The sequence below is a fragment of the Pleuronectes platessa genome, chromosome 15, assembly GCF_947347685.1.
Source record: "Pleuronectes platessa chromosome 15, fPlePla1.1, whole genome shotgun sequence".
Lineage (NCBI taxonomy): Eukaryota > Metazoa > Chordata > Actinopteri > Pleuronectiformes > Pleuronectidae > Pleuronectes > Pleuronectes platessa.
Window position 1 is genome coordinate 24,068,998 of NC_070640.1, and position 20,690 is coordinate 24,089,687.

Here is a 20,690-nt window from a genome sequence, read left to right on the forward strand (position 1 = left end):
AGAAGCAACCAGGAGGCCCATGGTTACTCTGGAGGAGTTGCAGAGATCCACAGCTGAGGTGGGAGAATCTGTCCACAGGACAACTATTAGTCGTCTACTCCACAAATCTGGCCTTTATGGAAGAGTGGCAAGAAGAAAGCCATTGTTGAAAGGGATCCATAAAAAATCCCGTTTGGAGTTTGCCAGAAGCCATGTGGGAGACACAGCAAACATGTGGAAGAAGGTGCTCTGGTCAGATGAGACCAAAATTGAAATTTTTGGCCTCAATGCAAAACGCTATGTGTGGCGAAAACCCAACACTGCCCATCACCCTGAGCACACCATCCCAACAGTGAAACATGGTGGTGGTAGCATCATGCTGTGGGGATGCTTCTCTTCAGCAGGTACAGGGAAACTGGTCAGAATAGAGGGAAAGATGGATGGAGCCAAATACAGGGAAATCCTTGAAGAAAATCTGATGCAGTCTGCAAAAGACTTGAGACTGGGGCGGAGGTTCATCTTCCAGCAGGACAATGACCCTAAACATACAGCCAGAGCTACAAAGGAATGGTTTGGATTAAAGAATGTTAATGTCTTAAAATGGCCCAGTCAAAGCCCAGACCTCAATCCAATAGAGAATCTATGGCAAGACTTGAAGATTGCGGTTCACAGACGGTCTCCATCCAATCTGACTGAGCTTCATCTTTTTTGCCAAGAAGAATGGACAAACCTTTTCATCTCTAGATGTGCAAAGCTGGTAGAGACATACCCCAAAAGACTTGCAGCGAAAGGGGGTTCTACCAAGGGGGTGAAAGGGGGTTCTACCAAGTATTGACACAGGGGGTGAATACTTATGCACCCAACAGATGTCAACTTTTTTGTTCTCATTATTGTTTGTGTCACATTAAAATGTATTTTGCACCTCCAAAGTACTATGCATGTTTTGTTGATCAAACGGGAAAAAGTTTATTTAACTCTATTTGAATTCCAGTTAGTAACAGTACATAATGGGAAAAAGTTCAAGGGGGGTGAATACTTATGCAAGGCACTGTGTAAGTTTGATCATCCACATTCAGATCAGATGCTCTTGACAATTGTTTTTGACTTGAAAGGGTAGTCTGCATTCCTGCTCATTTGAGTGTGTTGTAGATTTAAATTGAACTCGATCTTTAAAACAAAAGTTTTTGGACATCAGTCACGAAGGCTCACATAGGTCCCACAACTTCCATTTTACCACAGGACACCAACCAAGTCACAAAGTCCTGAGAACTCTGTGTAGATCTCCACTTTGTATTCAGGCATAGATAAAGGCAAGGAGGTAGGAGTTGTTCCTGGAGCAGTGACAGAGATGATGTTTAGGGCCCTGATCAGGGAGATGACCATGAAATCACGAGTCACTCTGAAGTCTACTACTGGGAGAAAGTGCAGGAAGAGGAACCATCTCCGTGGCCATCAATCAGGTCTTTGTGTTGAAATGCCACTGAGTTTCTCAGACAGCATTTAAAGGACTGAGATCATGAGGAAAAACATACTTTGACATATACATTAAAATCTATTGCATAATTACACGATGCTCCCATTACTGCCTTGACCTACAGGACGTCCAGTGAGTTTGGTTCAACCACTTGCTGGCTCAACTCCACCTGATCCATCCTGGCCCGTCTAACTTTGCTGTCCTATATTTGAAGAGGATACTCCAGTTATACTCTAATAATTACCACATTTAAATTGGAAGTAATAATATAATTAAAAACTACAATTAATCAGGTGTTATAAATACATATGGCAAACAAAAAAAAAAAATGTCTCTCCTTAATAAATAAGTACAGAGGCAATGGATTGTGGAAGCTTTCAATTTATTGGGAAGCAAAACAAAAATCTAACAAAAAATATAATCTGCAGGGACAATGCAACAAATATGCTCAGTTAATGGATTAGGGGCCACTTTCATGTTCAGGCCATATATCATATCCACACCCCACCCCTTGTCTGCAGGATCAGTTTTATATACACAAAGCACCGATCAACAGTGCTCCATTCTCCTGCACCACTGGACCTTTGTGGCCCCAACCCCACCTCTACCCCATCCCCCACTGTGCCCAAAGCACCCAGGTGCTGGCCTATGAAAACATGATCTAACCATGAAAGCAACCCAGGACATTCAGGCCGGAGAAAGGGGCAGCCAGGAGCTTTGTTAAATGGAAGAATAAATGACATGCCAAAAGCATCAAAAGCAGAAACAGCAACTCCTCTCCAATGCAATGCTGCCTCCATCGTACAATGTAGTGCTTCTGCTGACGTGAAACATGTGGTCCAATTCATAGAAATTGAAGTCATAAATTAGCAGATTTGATGGTGTTAATGAATAATTACTTTGAAACAGATCCCCAGTGTTGACAACCCACCACTCCCGAGCCACATATAACTGTACAAGGCATCATGCGAGTACAGAGAATATTCAGTGCCCCAGCAGCAAAACGTGTCATCTTTTTTAAAACTTTATATTAACTTTTTTGTTTCAAAAAAATCGTCTCAATCACTCAAAATCCAATTCTACAATCAATCATACCTATGTATAAACCCGAAGACCTTCCACATGAGGCAGGTCAGTGACTGTTCACATTTTGTTTGATAATGTCATCCTTTCGATAGGTAATCATAAATAAATACAAACAATATACAAGGAATGTCTACTGCAAACAATACATACAAAGAACACAAAAGAAAAAAGTGTGGTACACATTTTGCAATTGTCTTAATTTGAGGAAGTTTGGGGTAAATAATCATGATCAAAAGGAGACAACTTTCCAGCCTCGCCTGGAGAAAGAGGAACGAAAACAGTAAGAGACAACTCAAAAAAAATGTTTGTGTGCGTTTGTGTGCACACGCAACAACTCTCTTTTCTTTTTTCCATGTACACAAACGGTGATGTCAGAAGTCCCTCCCTTTAGGTGTTGAGTTTCTCTTAGTCCAGGATACAGTATGGGCTGATCCCTGTCCACATGAGTCCACATGATTTGAATGGCAGCCCACGCTCCCTCCTCCTCCTCCTCCTCCACTGTGACTTAGACGTGACGAGATTGGCACGATGTCCAGTGAGCGGGCTGGAGCCACTCTGAGTCACCGTGGTGTTATTCAGTCTTATTTGGGTCTATCCTTCTCAGAGAGGTGAGTTCATTAGGAGCAAACTGCAGGTTTGCTCTGATACTTGACTTTGTTGTGAATCATCTTCAGATGGGAACGACTCCCTGCCCCTCCTCAGGTTACATAAACTGCATCTGGGAATATACAAATCAACAGTGTTACCTCTTTTCTTGGGATGAAGAAAACAGTTGCAGGTAATACGAAGCCAGTGTGCAGACTTCTAATGCCCCCCCGATCTCCCCCTGCATAGTAATACATCAACAAAAATCCTCCAACAAGACAAATAAAGATTGTGTGTGAAGCTTATATTGCAAAATAAGAGCTGAGGTCATATTCACAAGAGATTTGTTATTTCAGCGAGCTATCTGTCAGTTACCCTCTCTATTTTCTGTCTGTGACGACTGGAGGGATAAAATGTGTCTGTAATCACGTCTGATGAATCACATCAACATCATTGATTTTGTTCCAGAAAATGAATCAGACATTCTGTTTCTGTCCTGTTGATAGGATAATTGTAAGTATTTCACATGTATATGTCCCGGACATGCCCAAAATGAATCCTACATGAGACCACAAGTGCAATTCTCAAATTTGTACTGGTCCTGAGCACATCGAGCTTCAGTCTTTCGCAGAACAAAGAAACTGACTCAATCAGTTCTTATTCGACAGAGGTGTAAACAGAGTGAGCAAAGCAGCCAGCTAAGAGTCCAGTGAGGGGGCATCTCATGGGGAAGTGATGGCACTGGCTCCAAATTCTGTCCTTTCACAGCCAGTTTTACTCAGACGAGGCAGAAACAAACATGCAGTTCATGGACAATGGAGTTGCAATCAAACAAACAGAAGGCGAGCTGTACCTAAAGATGCTCTATAAAAAATTCTGTAGAAAGAGCTGTGCAAAGGGGTCCTTCCCTGGAGCTCTGAGGGGGCTGAGACTGGAGGGACTAGAGGTTGTGGGGGACTGAGCCACAGAGGTCGACAGAGGAGGGGAGGAGAGCAGAACAGGAGAGACATGATAAGAGAAGAAAAGCTACGCTACATGTCTACAAGCACAGAATTCTGGAAATGGATGTCAAAGAACAATCACAGACCTCGTATCAGACCATAAAAAGTAGTTAGAGGTGGATACATAAAAGGCAACAAGCACTGCCCATTATTAATTTATTAATTCCAAAATATTAAAATTATTCTAATCTCTTAATCAGCTTAAAATTTGCTAAACTTATAGTTCACATGCTTCATTTACATCATCACTAGTTCACTCTGTTTATTGAACTTTGTAGATATATGTCAATATGGTATAAAATAAAACATAATTGTAGAATATTCCCACTCTTTCTATTAAAAGTTTTGGCTGAAGTTATTTATGCTGAAGTTGAAAATGTGCATAAAAACAGGAGGAATGAAACAATAGGAAACCTTGTGATATGGTCTGTTTTATCATATGGGAAAACTGTATTGATTCATTTTTGTGACGTGTGAATGTCATGTTTAGCAGCCAACTGACATTTAAAAGCTTTGACACGCACAACATAATTGAATCCCATTTCATAGAAAAATGACCAGCACTTTTAGCTACACACTTCTGATTTCAATTGATTGATTTGAATTTAATTAAGCATAAATATTAGTGTTAATCCAAGGCAGAAAAAGAGTAAGTAAACCCCAGAGCATTATAGCACTGAACACAGAGATCAGACTGGTTCTGCCAGCCTGGGTCACTAAGCTGTAACATGAGGAGGGATTGGGAGGGTAGAAGTAGACTTCAGTTACCTGAGCACCTGGGTTGGGGCTGAAGGGGTTGGCCGGCCTCATCACAGGCTGGTTGTACATCATAGTGGGCTGTGTTATCATCATTGAGCCCATGTGAGGAGGCTGGAGGGGAACGAAAACATTCAAATCTGTGGTCTAAATACTACATAAACCTAAAACCCTAAAACAAGTTCAGTTGGCTACAGAAGCGTGTGTGTTTGTGTATGTGAACTCCTCTCTACACACTGACAGGCTTCACATCTTTCGGGGCTGTTTGGGTTTAACTGTAGAGTAGTACTGTACTGAAGCTGGGAAAAGCATAATGTAAATGAGATAAATCACAATTATAGAAAGACCAAGGTGTGAATGAGTGAGTGACTACAGCCATTTCCATGTCCTGTGGAGGAACTCCTAAGAATTTGGTCCAGACTCTCTCCCCAGTTGTCCTTTTACATAAGGACTAAACAGTGGAGGGGGGGGCAGCTCCGACTGTGTTCTCACATCAACTCCTCTGGAGTTTAGGACTTTATACCAGCGGGCCAGGTTGACAAAGTCTACTGAAACATCGCCTTCACACGTACACCTCGCCTGTTGAAACTCTGGAGCATGCAAAGCAGCTTATGAGAATGAGTGAGTGTGTGTATATGAGAGGGAGAAAAGGGGAGCGTTTGTGTGTGACAGGAAGTGTCTCAGTCCTGCTGAGCACACAGTCCCAGCTGACTTACCATTGCATATGCCATCATGCCTGTCGGTGTGGTTGCAGGGTAGGCCATGACAGATGGAGCCTGAGGTGACAAAAAAAAAAGAATTAGGACACAACGATGCCCCCACTCACACCCGTAACAAATCGATTCAGGAATATGTCATAAGGAAATAATTCGTTCAATACCAGTTTCATATTAGCTCTGGTCCCCAAGGAGAGCTGTCACATGACAAAGCTAGCTCAGGAACTTGTGCTTTTCACTGCTTCATTCTAAACTCTGTTTGCCTGCACAGCTTTGACAGTAAATCAAGAATGCAGCTTGAACGGGTGAGTGAAGGAACTTCAGGTTGACAGACACAACTGATATTGGTTGCAGCCAGTTATTCTCTAGTGTTCGACAAATCGATTTAAGACTCAATTTTTGATAAAATGGTTACTTGACAACTATGAGTTAATTTCCGGCCGAGCTTGCAGTCTTAACAGTGACTAAAGGCAAAACATCGAAAAGCACAATTTACGTTCCAAAATCAAAAAAATGTCTAACAGCATAAAAGCAATATTACCATCACCTGCAAAACGTAAAAAATATTCTTATAATATTTTTATCATATGCTGCCTTAGTATCATTAGAACTGGGTATAGACATTCATGTCCAGTGATCACTCCAAAAACATCACAATGGAAAAAGGCTGAAAAAAACATTTATGAAAAGACAGCATTAATACAACGTTAAGTAGATAAAAAAAAAAAATCAAAATCAGAGAACGATACATTTTTTAAAGCGCCCCATAGTTAGAAGTAAAGGAGATCACAAAGCAGAGTGTGTTGTGTCCTGGAAGTAGAAGCTGGTAACTGGCAGGTGCAGGGCTCCTTATGGAAAGAGATTAGAGAGGGAAAAGAGTGAGTGGAGAGTCTTTCTTTGAGCAGCCCCTGCTTGTGATAACAGCCCCTGCAGTGATAACAAACCCAGATCTGTCTAACGCCCAGCCCTCTCGGGAAGGAGGATACGTTTCATTAACTATTCAGTCATTGGCGAGGGAGGCACAAGTGAGTCAGACATGACACTGGTGCCAAAATTGGTGCTTTCATCAGAGACTGTGCTTTTTTCATTGCACAGAGAGCGCTCCTTCAGAATTTCTCATCGCTCACAATGTTTGGTTTGTTTCAGGAGCATCTCACTCAGCAGTACTCAGACGCTCAATAACATGATTACGCTGATTTTTGCATCATAGACGGACGCTGACATTTGAATAAGTGGTCAACTTTTACTCCAATTGTTTTTGATTTGGCTACAACGTTGTTTACCCCTGTAACTCCAAAAGTTTTTTGTAGACTCACACAATTAAGGGATAAAGCTCAATCTATCGTCCCTTAGTGACTAACCACCTGGCTGCCTGGCTGAGAATGTTGAAACAGTGGTGAATTGTTTCCTCTGTCTCAATAAAGTTTTTTTCTTGGTCTAAAATGAAGGCCAGACCTAAAGACCTTAAATCTATATTAAAACATTTTTTTTACCTTGCTAACAAAAAATTTAAAAATCTTTATCAACTAAAAGATAAGTGCATGTAAATCCATATTCATGCCGACTGTTAATGATTTGATTCTGGGCTGCTGGGGGATTAGTGTCACTGGTTGTTATTACATTACATTACATGTCATTTAGCTCCAAAGCGACTTGCATTTGTAGAACACTCAGCATTTATGAGGGGCCATTTTAGGGGTTCAGTATCTTGCCAAGGACACTTAGGCATGCAGATGGGATAGAGTGGGATTCGAACCGGCAACCTTCTTGTTGCAGAGCACCCGCTCTATCCCCTAGGCCACGCTCTTGCTTTGGGAGGTTGATAACAGGAGTTGCTCTTGGCCTATGTTCCCACTGTTCTTTGCCCAACTGGGAGGAGTCCTATCACTAGTTCCAGGTATTCTTGGTGAGATGCAACACAGCAGCTTGTTTGCAACATTAAAACGAGGAATGAGTAAAGCATTGTGTGTTTAGACAAGCATCACAAGGAATTAGTATAGTATATACAGTTCATATTCTGATTGAGATATCCCCTGAATGTGTGCTTTGCTGCCTTGCTATGCATTTGACTGTGTAAATGTAGTTGAATTTGTGTTGGTGAGTTACTTTTTCAATAACCATCAGTAACTTTGGTATTTTGCAAATCACATAAGCTATTTTAGTAGGTCACAAAGAATCAAGCAGCAGGTGGTTGGATGGTGTGGAACAGAAAGAGCAGACTGGCAGCAGCTGAGTCCTTCGTGGGAGGACGGTGTGGCTCTGATCAGCAAGGTGGAGCTTCTCCCCCTCACCCTGTGCTCTATTCTGTTTACCTCCAACTGCAAGTGGGGCTTGTATTCAATCATTAAAATGAATATGTGAATAAAAATTCTTGACTCAGCTAGAGAACACTTCCCTCTAATCCTCGCTTTTTAAATACCGACAAAATTGTCTTATTTAAAAGTTTGAAGATAAAAGTCCGGTATGCTCTAGTTCTCAGGTAATTGAATTCATCTTGGATGAGGCTCTATCAGTCCTTATTACATTCAGATTAAATTTCATCTAAATAATTTGCTTCGTGTCCAGCCCGAGCTGAAGTTCTCCTAAGGTGACTTATAGGACAATGGATGAAGAAAATCATAGATTTTCAGGGTGATTCCTGTTTGGGGGGAATAAAACCAGACAAACGGTGGTAAGACCTACCATGGTTGCAGGGTTCCAGGTGGTGGAAAGTGCTGACTTGGGTTGCCAGTTGCTTCCACCCGTCAGCTTCCTCTCACCAGGCTGACTCCAGTGAAGATCACTACAGAGAATAAGTTTAAGTATTAGTTGTGATTAGCTGTGTCAGGTATATGGAGTTAAATATTTCTCCAGTTTACTCACTTCTTTGCTGTGCCGTTGTTCATTCCTAGATCTGAAGAAGCCAGAAGGAAAGTGATTAAGGCACAACCATGACAACAACACACTTAAGTTAAACAAACATTACAAAACGCAAAGCAATTTTTTAAAATCATTTAATTTATAAATACATTGTTTATTTCCATGCTATAGTTTTGTAAAATTATACAGTTATCATTAACTGTTTGGTAAAAGTGTCATTTGTTCAAGTAATCTGATAACTTTGAATTGATTCTATTAAGCAAATTATGAGGTCATAGTCACGAAAAGTTAACTTACTGCCGACAAGATTGGCCAGTGAGGAGTCCAGGTCATTGGACACAAGTCTGTTGGGTTGTTGGCCATTCAGGGTCATGCTCTGATTGGGTGAGGATGTCACTGTGGGTTTGAGGATGCCACCTAAAACATTGTAATCAAAGGGGGAAAAACAAAGGGAAAGGAAGGGAGGGATGGGGTAACATTACAACAGACAATAACACAGAGACAAACACGTGACAATACATACAATGCACACACACACACAAAGAGAGAGGGAGGGAGAGAGAGAGGGTTGTTGAGTGTTGATGAGGCAGTAAACAGGGCTCACAGAAAAAATACACACATGAACAGGGACTGTGTGAGAGGAATGTGTGTGGAGTCCACTCACCCAGTCATGCATATGCCAAGCAAAAAGCCAAGACCCCAGGGCGTGGGTTTAACCCCAGGATGAGGAAAAAGAGAAAAACAATATATGAGATTGTGACCGACTGCGAAACTAGTGAAGGCTTCAGAGATCCAGTGCTCAATGTTGCATTCAGAAACAAAAATACGTTGAGGCAAAGGGTAAACAGCTGATAACCTCAATCATAATCCTGGTGCTGTTGGTGACATAGTTAATCCAAATTAAGATATTTCTAATCAATCTCAACCAATGTGATTGATCAGACACATTTAATAATGCACAATGTGTTGAGTTGAGGCTATTACTGACTGCTGGTGTTTCCAGTAATGGGCTCATTTACTATTACACTTGCGTCTATTTAACAAATCAAATTAACAATTCACTTATCTTGTAATAGTTTACACAGCAGAATACAATCTTTTAATCTAAACTATTTAACAGCAGTGACGGATTTAGTCTGAAGTCTGAAAATGGGTGTGAACCAAGTCCATCCCATAAATATAGCACTCATGTAATAATCTAGTGATGATCATCAAGTGTCCTCAATGGACAGTAAATAGATCAAATGATTTTTATAGCCACAGAAAAATAGACACAGTTAAAATATTTTCCGTATCTGTGCATGCCAATTAACATTCTGATGAGACAGCACAAGCACATGGCACACAGGTAGATATAGACAACATATATCTTGATGTACTTGGGAGGATACTTCAGAAAGATCACATTTACATCCCTTAGGATTATGCAGTGCAATGCAGTGAAAATATCTACTTTGTTCTGAGCATTTTATTGAAGAAGGAATCCCTGGAACAGTCAAAACAAATCGCAATTAAAACTTCTGTGTTTGACTTCCGTGTAAAAATTTGTTCATACACATCTCAGGTCGACGATAGGAAAGTTTTCTTCAACTGCACCATCTTCCCATTAGGTTATTTTAAATCGTAAATTTTTTAAATCATCATCATCGTATCAGGCCGTCATGAAATACCGGGAGCGGGTGAGTGTGTGTGTGTGTGTGTGTGTGTGTGTGTGTGTGTGTGCGCGCGCTCCTAGATAATGGACACACACACAGGCCCAGGGGCTCCGCCCCCCGCCCCGCTCACTCGCTCAGAGACGCACATAGTGAGATCTGAGCTCATTCACTTGAAGCAGCCGCTCAGTGACTGTCTGCTTCTTAACTGTGGAACAGGGAAAACACAGAGTTTCTCTGGTCTCAGCTGCTCAGAGATCAGCGCTGCAGCTTATTGATCAGAGCAGAAGCTGCATTTGGTTTGTACCGAGCTTCAGTTTCGACGTCCGCCTCCAGTCTGACCTGCTCTCACGTTTTGTTTTAATATTTCGTCAACTAAAAAATGCGTCACATCCTATTACGGCCCGGCACTCTTCCCTGCAGGTCGCTAATTTATAATTTTCGAGCTCGATAAACTAACCAGGGACAAATCCCCAAAAAGAAAAGTCTGGGAGGAAGATAGAGAGTTTGGGTGGCGGTGAAAGCAAATGAATCTGTATGCATGCTTACCTGTATTAAGATTAAGATTAAGATACATTTATTTGTCCCAAACACATGCACAGGCACACTCATGCAGGTAGGGTAATTAAACCTCTGCTTTCAACCCATCTGGTGAAGGACACACAGAGCAGTGAGCAGCCATGTACAGCGCACGGGGAGCAGATGTTGGGGGAGTAAGGTGCCTTGCTCAGGGGCACCAGACAGGGTAGGGAGAATCCTCTTGGATTTTTGGACAGATCAATCCAGGTTCGTCTTTATGTTGTTTCTCTGTGGAGTCGGACCAGAGACGAACCAGAGACCTTTTCTGCCCATAGTCCAAGTTTCTGCCACTAGTCCACTGCCTCTCCCTCTCTGTATGCTTGATATGTGGCGTGTAAGTAGAGTAGTGTTTAAAATAAATTTTCCAGAGCAAGCACACAGTATCTGCTGAAAAGTAACAAGCTTGAGATGAGCAAAAAAAGCATAGTTCTGTGTTTCATTTATTTCAAAGAAGGCCTACACATGTATTCTGTTCTCCTCTTCATAAGAGTTTGGTGTTTTCTTTTTTTGTAACAGGTAAAAATAGCAGTTAATTGTCAACAGTTTTTTTTTGTCGTTCTATAATTTTATAAATGCAACAAACTATACTTTTATATATACTGTATAACTATATATATAACTTTATAACCTGTGTTATCAAATATGTTTTGCGGCTCCAGACAGATTTAATTTGGGGGAAGAGGGGGCAAAATGGCTCTTTCGATAGTAAAGGTTCCCTACCCCTGGTTTAGCCTCAACATACACCAAATTTGTCCCAAAACACTGCAAACAGCAGCAGGAGTTTTGATGAGGCCTGCTGACTCCCAAAGGGAAATGGGTAGAGAAGGTGTCAGTGTGTGTAGGATAACTTACCAGAAGAATCCAGGTTGTTAGCGTTAGTGTTGTTGCCAAATACTGAGTCAAAGTCGACGTTAAGGCCTCGAGAGTCTTGTGGCTGCTGTGGTGTTGGGGAGGCTGTAAACCCTGGTGAGGCCAAAAAGAAAATGAACTGTCAGATACTGACATCACAACACCATTGTTCTTCCCAGGACAAGACAAACACATTGAAATTAAACAAATTCACAAAATACTTTGCCTTGTAAAGCTGTTCACTTGCCCTTGTAGATCCAAAGTGAGCATGCCAGGGGCTATCATTAGAAGCCCATCCTGACCAGTGTTGTGTTTTCATTTCTTCGCAGTTTATGGTTGACTTTGCCTTTAAATTAATTCTCAGTAGTTGAGGGCAACAACCAGTGAAATGCTGTGACGCATGTCAGAACTTCCATATGTATTGTTTCTATGGAAGCCATGTATGCTGGTCTTGACATTGTACAAAGTGTCCAGATTGCAGTTCTACTTCACAAGATCCTCTCTATTAAATAATTAGAGTAAGAACACTGCAGTTTGGAAACGCGTTGATCCAAAGCTGAACAGTAAGTCAGCCAAAGAAAGTTATCAGTGACTTTTGATAACTGATTCATTGTCGCTTTCCAGCAAACATACCAAACATTCTCTGAGTGGGTTGGACAAAGAAGTACTTATTTTCTATAATTTAATAAAAGATATTGAGATTGATCTGCAGATAAATAAAAAAAGTAATTGTTTATGGCAGCTCTATAGAACACACCACCAAAATCTGACATTTACCATCAGTGTTTCTCAATTAAACTCCACTATGCTAGGAAAAAATGTATCTCACTGGATTCATTTCCCCAAATGAATACACGACCCACCGATCAGATATACTGTATTTCTGAGATCCAGATTCTGAGATCAACCTAGGTGTAACTACCTCTGAATAGACCAGCTACAGCAGGGTGCTCAAATTGGAAGAGAGTGGTGTAAGGGCTTGGCCCACAGAAGGAGTCTGACATACAGAAACAACAGCAGGCAGGCCGAGAACCAGACAGAGAGAGAAGCAGGAGGAAAAGGAGAGATTATGAAGATATGAGACCAGAAAAAAGCAGCAAGCAAGCCAAGCAACTGTGGGAATGGCTGTTTTACAGAGGAAAAACAAAGATCAGGATTTGCAGGACAAAAGCAGAGGAAGCCAGCACTCATCACAGGGCTAGACTTAATTCAAAACTAAATTAACTGCAACGGAAAACCACAAACACAATGCAGGCTCACAGATGTTTTAGGAAGTAAGGAGCGAGGAGGGCAGCATGTTCAAGAGGAACGCTTCGATTTTAACTTGGAGACGCCATTACAACTCACAAATGCTACTTAACATTATTAGGACCTGCATGTCAGCAATGTATCAGCCAAACAGTTCCACCATAGTACCTGTGATAAATGTCTCGATCTGTGCACCAGTTTCAAGATCAGATGTCAGCGAAGGGCTGGAGTCAAAAAAAGGAGCGTAATGATCTGGAGAAAACCAGAAAAAGCTGCTGATGAAGATAGACATTCATGCAACAAAGAGTTTTGGACTTTGAAATACAGAGACAGAGAGTAAATAGGAGATTAAAAAGCCTAAATTAAACAATGTTAGGAGGTGAGATAAACATGAGGAACTTGGCCTGATTGTGAAAGGAAGCAAATATTTGAAGCAGGGCAGCATGCCAGATCTTTGATGAATGTGAGAAGTGCCAAGAAACAGTATGTTCAGACCAAATGACCCGAAACAACTTCAGGCATTTCCTCTATTTATTTCCCTACTGCTCATAATCAAACTCAGTCAAAGCACCTTCAGTAAATCATCAACTAGGAGTTTTTCGAGCCTTGTTACATCAGTACAACACAATATGTTGTGTGTAAGAAAGAGATGCAGCAAAATAATCCCACCGAACACTTCATGACTAGGTGTTTGAGAGGACAGACTGCCGGCGTCCGAGGACGCCGTGGACGGGTGGACAGCATCGACAACAGGTATTGTGATGAAAGGGTTTGAGTTTGGAGTAGATTCCTCCACAGCTTCTGCAGCATAGTTAAAAGGATCTGAGTTGGCACAGGGGGAGAAAAGAGGAAAAGAAACAAAGAAGGAACAGAGAGATTATGATGGAGATGAGGGTGAGAAATGTTAACAAAATCTATGCAAGATGACATGCAGGGGGACGATGCCAGTGATGCAGGTGAGGATATCTAAAATGGCATTAGAGATATTAGAGATGGGCTGATAACATATCACCACTGTTATTAACCCATATTTCAGGTCTGACTACCTGCGTTATCAAGCAGTCCACAGGTTAAGGCCCTTTATTGTCAGAGGGCTCAGGGTCCAGCACACAAGCTCACAACTGGGCTCATAATAAAACTGCTGTGTCTGGTGTCAGTGTTTAAATTGTGTGTCTACTTGCGGAGGCCTGCATAAACTGTATTGTGACAACATACAGTAAACACAAACAAGGAGAAGGCATCCACATATGGTAACACAAACAGAGAGTCATTAAGCATTCATTCATTAATAAGCTTTCAAATTGACTCATATTACCTTGGTCTACAATGAATGAGTCAGTCTATGAAAAACTGCAAAGTGCATTAATTATTTTTTTGGAAAAGCTTTGTCCAATCAAACCAATAACCAATGTAACTTGACCTGAATGAGCATGGACTCCGTTACCTGATCTGAAACTAGATGGCCTCATCCGCTAACTAATAGTCTGAGTTACAGACAAACACTGCTGATATGGGTCTCTAGTACATTATTTGCATACCTTTTGATATGCGACCCAAGTGAAAGGCACACATTACAAGGCACACATTACAAATCGATATGAGATAAGCTTGCAACTGCAACCAGGAACTGTGCTCGGGCTGCTGCTATGACAGCATTTTTAAAGTTGGGTCAGGGAGTGTCATCATACTTCATCATATCTTAGCTACACTTCTGTGCATAACTCTATTTTACTCTATTTTGTTCTCACATCTGCGCGATTTGAGAATATTAGATTTCCATGCAAATCAACATAACACTCTAGTACGTTTCTCATGTCATATACTAACATACATCTACTTTTTCTGCATTGTAATGCAATGCATTATTTTCAGCCCTATCTGTCTATGTACAGAAAAAACTCAATGCATGGATGGATAGATTTTAAACAATCTTGGTGACAATATTACTTGAGAGGGTAACTACAGATATTTAACTTATGGAGCTGATCAGTCAAAGTTCACTGTAAAAAAAACATGGTCCAAAAGGAACATTTTCCAACATATCTACACAATGAAAAGAGACACAATCTAAAGCTTATATTCATCAGAAACCTATCTTATGATGTCATAAGAAGTCACAAAGAAGTCCGAATGATGTCATGCATAATTAAAAAAATGCGATCATGATGATGTACAGTGGATATAAAAAGTCTACACACCCCTGTTCAATTTCAAGGTTTTTGTGATGTAAACAAATGAGACAAAGCTAAATCCTGTCTGAACTTCTTCCCACTTTTAATGTGACCTATAACGTGAACAATTCAGATGAAAATTAAAGTGAAATTTTAGGAGGAAAAATAAAAAATAAAAAACTTACAATAACCTGGTTGCATAAGAGTGCACACCCTTAACCTAATACTTTGTTGAAGCACCTTTTGATTTTATTACAGCACTCAGTCTTTTGGGGTAGGAGTCTAATAGCATGGCACATCTTGACTTGGCAATATTTGCCCACTCTTATTTGCAGAAGGGCTCCAACTCTGTCAGATTGCGAGGGCATCTTCTGTGCACATCCCTCTTCCGATCAGCCCACAGATGTTCAATTGGAATCAGGTCTGGGGTCTGGTTGGGTCATTCCAAAACATGAATCTTCTTCTGGTGAAGCCATGATTTTGTTGATTTGGATTTATGCTTTGGGTCGTTGTCGTGCTGATAGGTGAAATTCCTCTTCATCTTCAGAAGCCTGAAGGTTTTGTGCCTAAACTGACTGGTATTTTTTAACTGTTCATAAATCCCTCCACCTTGACTAAGGCCCCTGTTCCAGCTGAAGTAAAACAGCCCCAAAGCATGATGCTGCCAGCACCATGCTTCACTGTGGGTATGGTGTTCATTGGGTGAATGTGCAGTGCTGTTTTTGGGCCAAACATACCTTTTGGAATTATGGCTCTCAAAGATTTCAGTTTGTTTTTTCAACTGAAGTGTTCACGTTATAGGTCACATTAAAAGGTGGAAAGAGTTCAGACAGGATTTATCTTTGTCTTATTTGTTTACATCACAAAAACCTTGAATTTAACAGGGGTGTATACACTTTTTATATCCACTGTATATGTACCTCCCCTCCAATACTGTTCAGTTTAGCTCGCACTAATGTTAACAAATGTAATGGTTCAATACACTACACATAACCCATTCACATGGTCTGTGACTATAAACCTGGAAGGTGACTTATAATTCTAACAAGTTATTGAGTCTGAAAGAGATGCAACAGATCACAAAACTTGGATTGGATCAGACCATGTTTTTTGGTCATGTATAATACAACTTCGCTTTCCATTTACTGCAGAACAATCATAACAAGGAAGTTTTACAACATGGCATGTCTTAAAATGTTAAACAAGTTTTAAAGTAGAATATTTAATATTTACCTGTTAAATAGTGAATTAAAATAGCCTATGCTGGTTTGTGTTTCCCATTAATTATCAAGACTGTGGCAGACCACGGCATTCTAATTGACCCACATTAAAATTTGCCTACATACGTGACAGTTCTGTTCACCACCCTTCTTCCTTCGTCAACATATTTAACCAGGACTAAAAAATACTCCCATACATTCACAGTTCAACCAACTACCTGTCTCCAGGAACACATAACGCTCATGAACACACAACTGTTTTTGATTTGACAAGAATATGTCAAATTTGCAATTACTCCAGGTTTAAAAACATTCCAAACTGCTGTCGATCGGTAGGGATCAATCTTGGTCTGTAACACTGCTAGTGCAGCATACAATATGCAGATATACTAGCAGATACAATAAGAGTCCACCCCAATCTGCCAGACAAATCATACTGCTTTAATTGCAGGAATAAGCAGTAAGTATGAATTATCAATAAGCTACATTGGCAGTCAGTTGAGTTATAATTAAGCTGGCGGCTATGGCTTATAATAAAACAACTAACGTTAATGTGGCAGCTAGGCAGCAAACGTTATCAGTCCTGCCCTTCTGTAATGATAATAGACAATGTTAATTTAAAAGGATATTACAATTATTTGTGTCTGAAAAGGGTTATGTTTCTCTTGAAGTCCCAGATTCTGATTGAAGCTGGGTTAGGGTTAGTTTTTTAGTTAGATTTTTTGTCTTTAAAAATGTTCCCCCAGTGGTATCAAAAATGGTATCGAGTATTTCCCTGGGTATCGGTATCGAGTTGGAAATTCTAGTATCGTGTCAACCCTAATCTACAATTCAATATGTATCAAAGAAAAGACATGTATCAAACATAAGCAAGTTTGAGAACTGAAGTAGTTACAACTAATAAAACTTGTGTTTGGTATCGTGTGTATATGTACGTGTGCATGTCTGTGTATAAAAAAGGTAGTGGCAGTGTGGACTGAAGTGTTGCCAAGAGCTCTGACCTCCCCATGAGTTATTGGTGGTGTGAGGCAGCGACTGCTGGAAGGCTGGATGCAGGTCCAGAAGGTCATTGGCTGCCTTGGACATGCTGGAGGGAACAAGCAGGAGCAGAAGATAAATCGGTCACTCCTTAAAAGAGTGTCACGTTCTAAGTTCAGAGAAAAAGTTACAACTACAATTGTCCTCAGCAAAAGGGTAGACTTTGTTTACTTGTTATTCTGTCCCCACTTTCAACAACAGTGTTATCAGGACTGCCCCAGTTTCCATAGAGGATCAAAGTTTTATCTGATCTTAACAGAAACAACAGTGAAACCGATTTAAAGGATTATTGTTAAATCTTTGTGCTGGTCACACCGGACGCTGAAGCGCCGCGCTGCGCCGCGGCTGCCTAGCGCCGTGCAGCGATCGTTTCGGTGTCAAGTCTATTTTTTTCACTTGACGCGAGCGTATTGCGACAGGAAACACACTGAAAATGATGATTTTAAACGATATTGATGACATATTTTATATGATATAAATTATCAAATATGCAACCCATACTTTGTATTCATCTTCTGTTGTCTTGGAGTTTTAATTTTACCACTTTTACCAACCACATTATTAAATGTCCCCCTCTGCCCATCCACTACAGCCACACAAGCAGTCATAAAGATAAAGAGAGAAGGGGGGGGCTACGTATTCTCCACATAGGCTTGACTGGAGAATACGTAATTTACCCTCGACACCCGACATTTAACGGAGCAAACAGCGGAGAAGTTCTTCAACATGGATGACATTAAATTAATGATTGAATAGGAGAAGTACAGTAAGTTGTATGATCCTCGGAACATGTTGTATAAAGACAACACCAAGAAACACAAATGTTGGGATGCTGTTGCTTAATGTTGGAGCAACAAGTAAGTATATGCTTTTATACTACTGGATCAACGGGTGATATTATTAGCGCTGCCCGGCGCTTCAGCGTCGCTTCCGCGTCCGGTGTGAACAGCCAAAGCGCCGGCACGCTAGGGATTAGCGCTTCCATCATGCATCGGCGTCGCTTCCGCATCCGGTGTGAACCCGGCGTTACACTCTCTGACCGACTGACCGGCGCGGAGAAATGCGGGTCCGGTCTGACCGGTCTGAACAGCCAGGCGGGAGCGCGCTTGAGAATAGCGGTGCTTGATGCATGATGTGCTGCGACCCTCCCTGCTTTTCCATTTTTACGTGTTTTTTTCACCGCCGGTCACCACACACACAACTCGCCTCCTTCACTTTACGGCTGCTTGAGAGTGAGAGCCAGTCAGCTTGGCCGCTGAATGCTTTGGGGGAAGGACTGAATTGTGCATGCGCGTCTCTTTAAAAAAAAAAAGAGCCAAATAATCGTTTCAACTCGATTACAGTAGTTTGGAGATCGTTTGACCAAATAATCGAAATCCCGATTAAATTTCGATTAATCGAGCAGCCCTATATTCAAGACACTTAGAGAAGCCATGAAACTGAACTGGGGAGGGTCACTTTAAGATGGCTGACTGGGTATGGCCTTACCTGTTGGTGGAGCTGGGGATGGAGAAGAGGTCAATCGCAGGGGCTGAATTGATTGTACCACCCATTGAGGAGACAGGGGAGGAGTCTGTGGTTGCTGTTGCAGGATTCCTCTGGAGGTCTTTGAGACGCTGCTCCTACCACAATTGTAATGTTAGAAACATGAAAGCTAACGTGCCTCCAAAGTCTCAACTGGTTGTACTAAGGAATGTTGCTTCAATTTGGCAGCTCAAAAAGGAGAGGCAGGTAATAGGAGTAAGAGTGCACTGCGACACAGGGCTGTCACAAGACTCACAATTTGGATCAATTGTTGTGGTTATGCTTAATACAATCACGAGAAAGTGAATCTTAATGACACAAATTGTAGGAATTCTTTAAACTCCATTGCAGCAGTTAAGGAAACGTTAAAAGCTTGCCACAGTACCATTAGAAACTGATTTTAATAAAAACATCCACCTCAGAGGTAACTTTGTTTGTCCCACAACCCATGACACACTGTAACTCTACTTAAACATTTCAGGACCCAGAGAAACACAGGGCAACATAATGAGGAGCGACTATCACACAAATGATGAAAACATTGTTACAAATATGGAGAAAACCTCCGAAAAAAGTTCATCTACAAATTTCCCAGAAACTCTTTCAGGATGATGAAGTACACGTTGTTGGACGCCACTGCTCTGGCCTGAAGTGTATGGACGACCACAAATGTCACCAAAATGGTAATAAAGACCATTTGTTTATTAATAAATAACTGTTGTGAAAACAGACAATGCATTTTTTTTATCTATAAAACTTGCAAATTGTCATAGAAAGGGTATAGGAGAAGCTAAATGACTCAGTGTGTGAGTTGAGTGACAGATTAATCTGTATCTTAATTCAATTCAGTGACACTTGGGGGGCCTCTCTAGAAGTGAACTACGTTGAAAGGAATGTAGGCGAGTGAAGAAAATGTACTTTTAGTGTTTTTAGGCGAGTCTGCTCTTCCTCCAAGGCTGCCTGTTTTTCCCTCTCGTCCACTTTGGTGAAAGAGATGCCGGTGTTGGCCAGGGAAGAGACCGCACTGGAGAGGGTGCTGGCCCTGAATCAGAGACACACACAGAAAACAGCAGTGCCATTAAAACACTTTCCATTTTGACAACTGGACTGTGGTGTCAAAGTTAACTTGTTGCTAGTGTGTAAGAAATTTTATATTAAATAACAGCAACAGGTGCACTTTCTTTACCATTTTCCACGCAAAAAAAAACAAAAAACAAACTCAAACCAGATGACGCAGACCTACCTGCTGGCTGCTGTTGATTCTTTTACTTTCTTTCCCTCTAAAGAGGCCAAGTGCTGTTCCAGGGCATCCAGCAGGCTGCTGGGGGCCTAGCACGAATGTCATTGACACACATTAGGTTTCAAAGGCTGAGGAAAAGCTACTACAACATGTATTCTGAAAAATAGCAACACTGAAGCATGCCAGATTACTGCAAAGACTACATAAACTACTCTCAAATACAGAGACAGAGAGAGAAAATGTCCAGATACTTACACAAACTGTAAACTGAAAACAGAGAGATAGAAAAGGGGAAATACAGAAAATAAAGGTGGCAACTGTCAAGATATTATTTAGAAACCGTTTAGGAGAAAGCTAATCTTATTTGAATTTATCTGCTACCATAAATACACAATTAACTTCACAGTCTAAATGTATGTAATTTCTAAATAATGCTACACTCAGCAGGTCACTGGTCTATGTAAGATGGGTCCATCATGTCCCACTCTACAAACCTTGAGTCACACCTTTATTTGCTGTATGACGTGCAAGGTCAGACGTGAATGTGAGCAGCAAGGTGTTTGGATGTGAAATCGTGAGCTCATGCAATGCCTGGCTGGTGTGCACAGCACTTGGTGTTAAAAGATCTTAGGCCTAAAGCTGCAGGAGGGTATGCAGTCTGTGAAAGGATAATAACACCCACATTTTTGTTTATTAAGGATGGCTAACCCAAC

At 41.1% G+C, this 20,690-nt stretch overlaps 1 protein-coding gene across 12 annotated transcripts in view; it reads right to left on the reverse strand.

The window, feature by feature from the left end:
• Positions 1–1,816: 1,816 nt before the first annotated feature.
• picalma (phosphatidylinositol binding clathrin assembly protein a) overlaps positions 1,817–20,690 on the reverse strand; it is a 39,358-nt gene continuing 20,484 nt past the window's right edge. For 2 of the 12 annotated variants that reach the window (XM_053441031.1, XM_053441028.1), the window contains exons 10-22: positions 19,981–20,066; positions 19,656–19,779; positions 18,702–18,829; positions 17,177–17,262; positions 13,454–13,606; positions 11,540–11,650; positions 8,754–8,873; positions 8,460–8,490; positions 8,280–8,379; positions 5,598–5,657; positions 4,894–4,995; positions 3,978–4,081; positions 1,817–3,257 (exon numbers count right to left, since the gene is read on the reverse strand). In XM_053441031.1, the coding sequence (XP_053297006.1) occupies positions 3,989–4,081; positions 4,894–4,995; positions 5,598–5,657; positions 8,280–8,379; positions 8,460–8,490; positions 8,754–8,873; positions 11,540–11,650; positions 13,454–13,606; positions 17,177–17,262; positions 18,702–18,829; positions 19,656–19,779; positions 19,981–20,066 (1,194 nt within the window). In that variant the 3' untranslated portion in view covers positions 1,817–3,257; positions 3,978–3,988. Of the gene's footprint in view, positions 3,258–3,977; positions 4,082–4,893; positions 4,996–5,597; positions 5,658–8,279; positions 8,380–8,455; positions 8,491–8,753; positions 8,874–11,539; positions 11,651–12,458; positions 12,534–12,952; positions 13,037–13,453; positions 13,607–17,176; positions 17,263–18,701; positions 18,836–19,655; positions 19,780–19,980; positions 20,067–20,690 lie in introns of those variants that run through there. The other 10 variants (XM_053441030.1, XM_053441027.1, XM_053441036.1 and 7 more) reach the window with 7 other exon arrangements.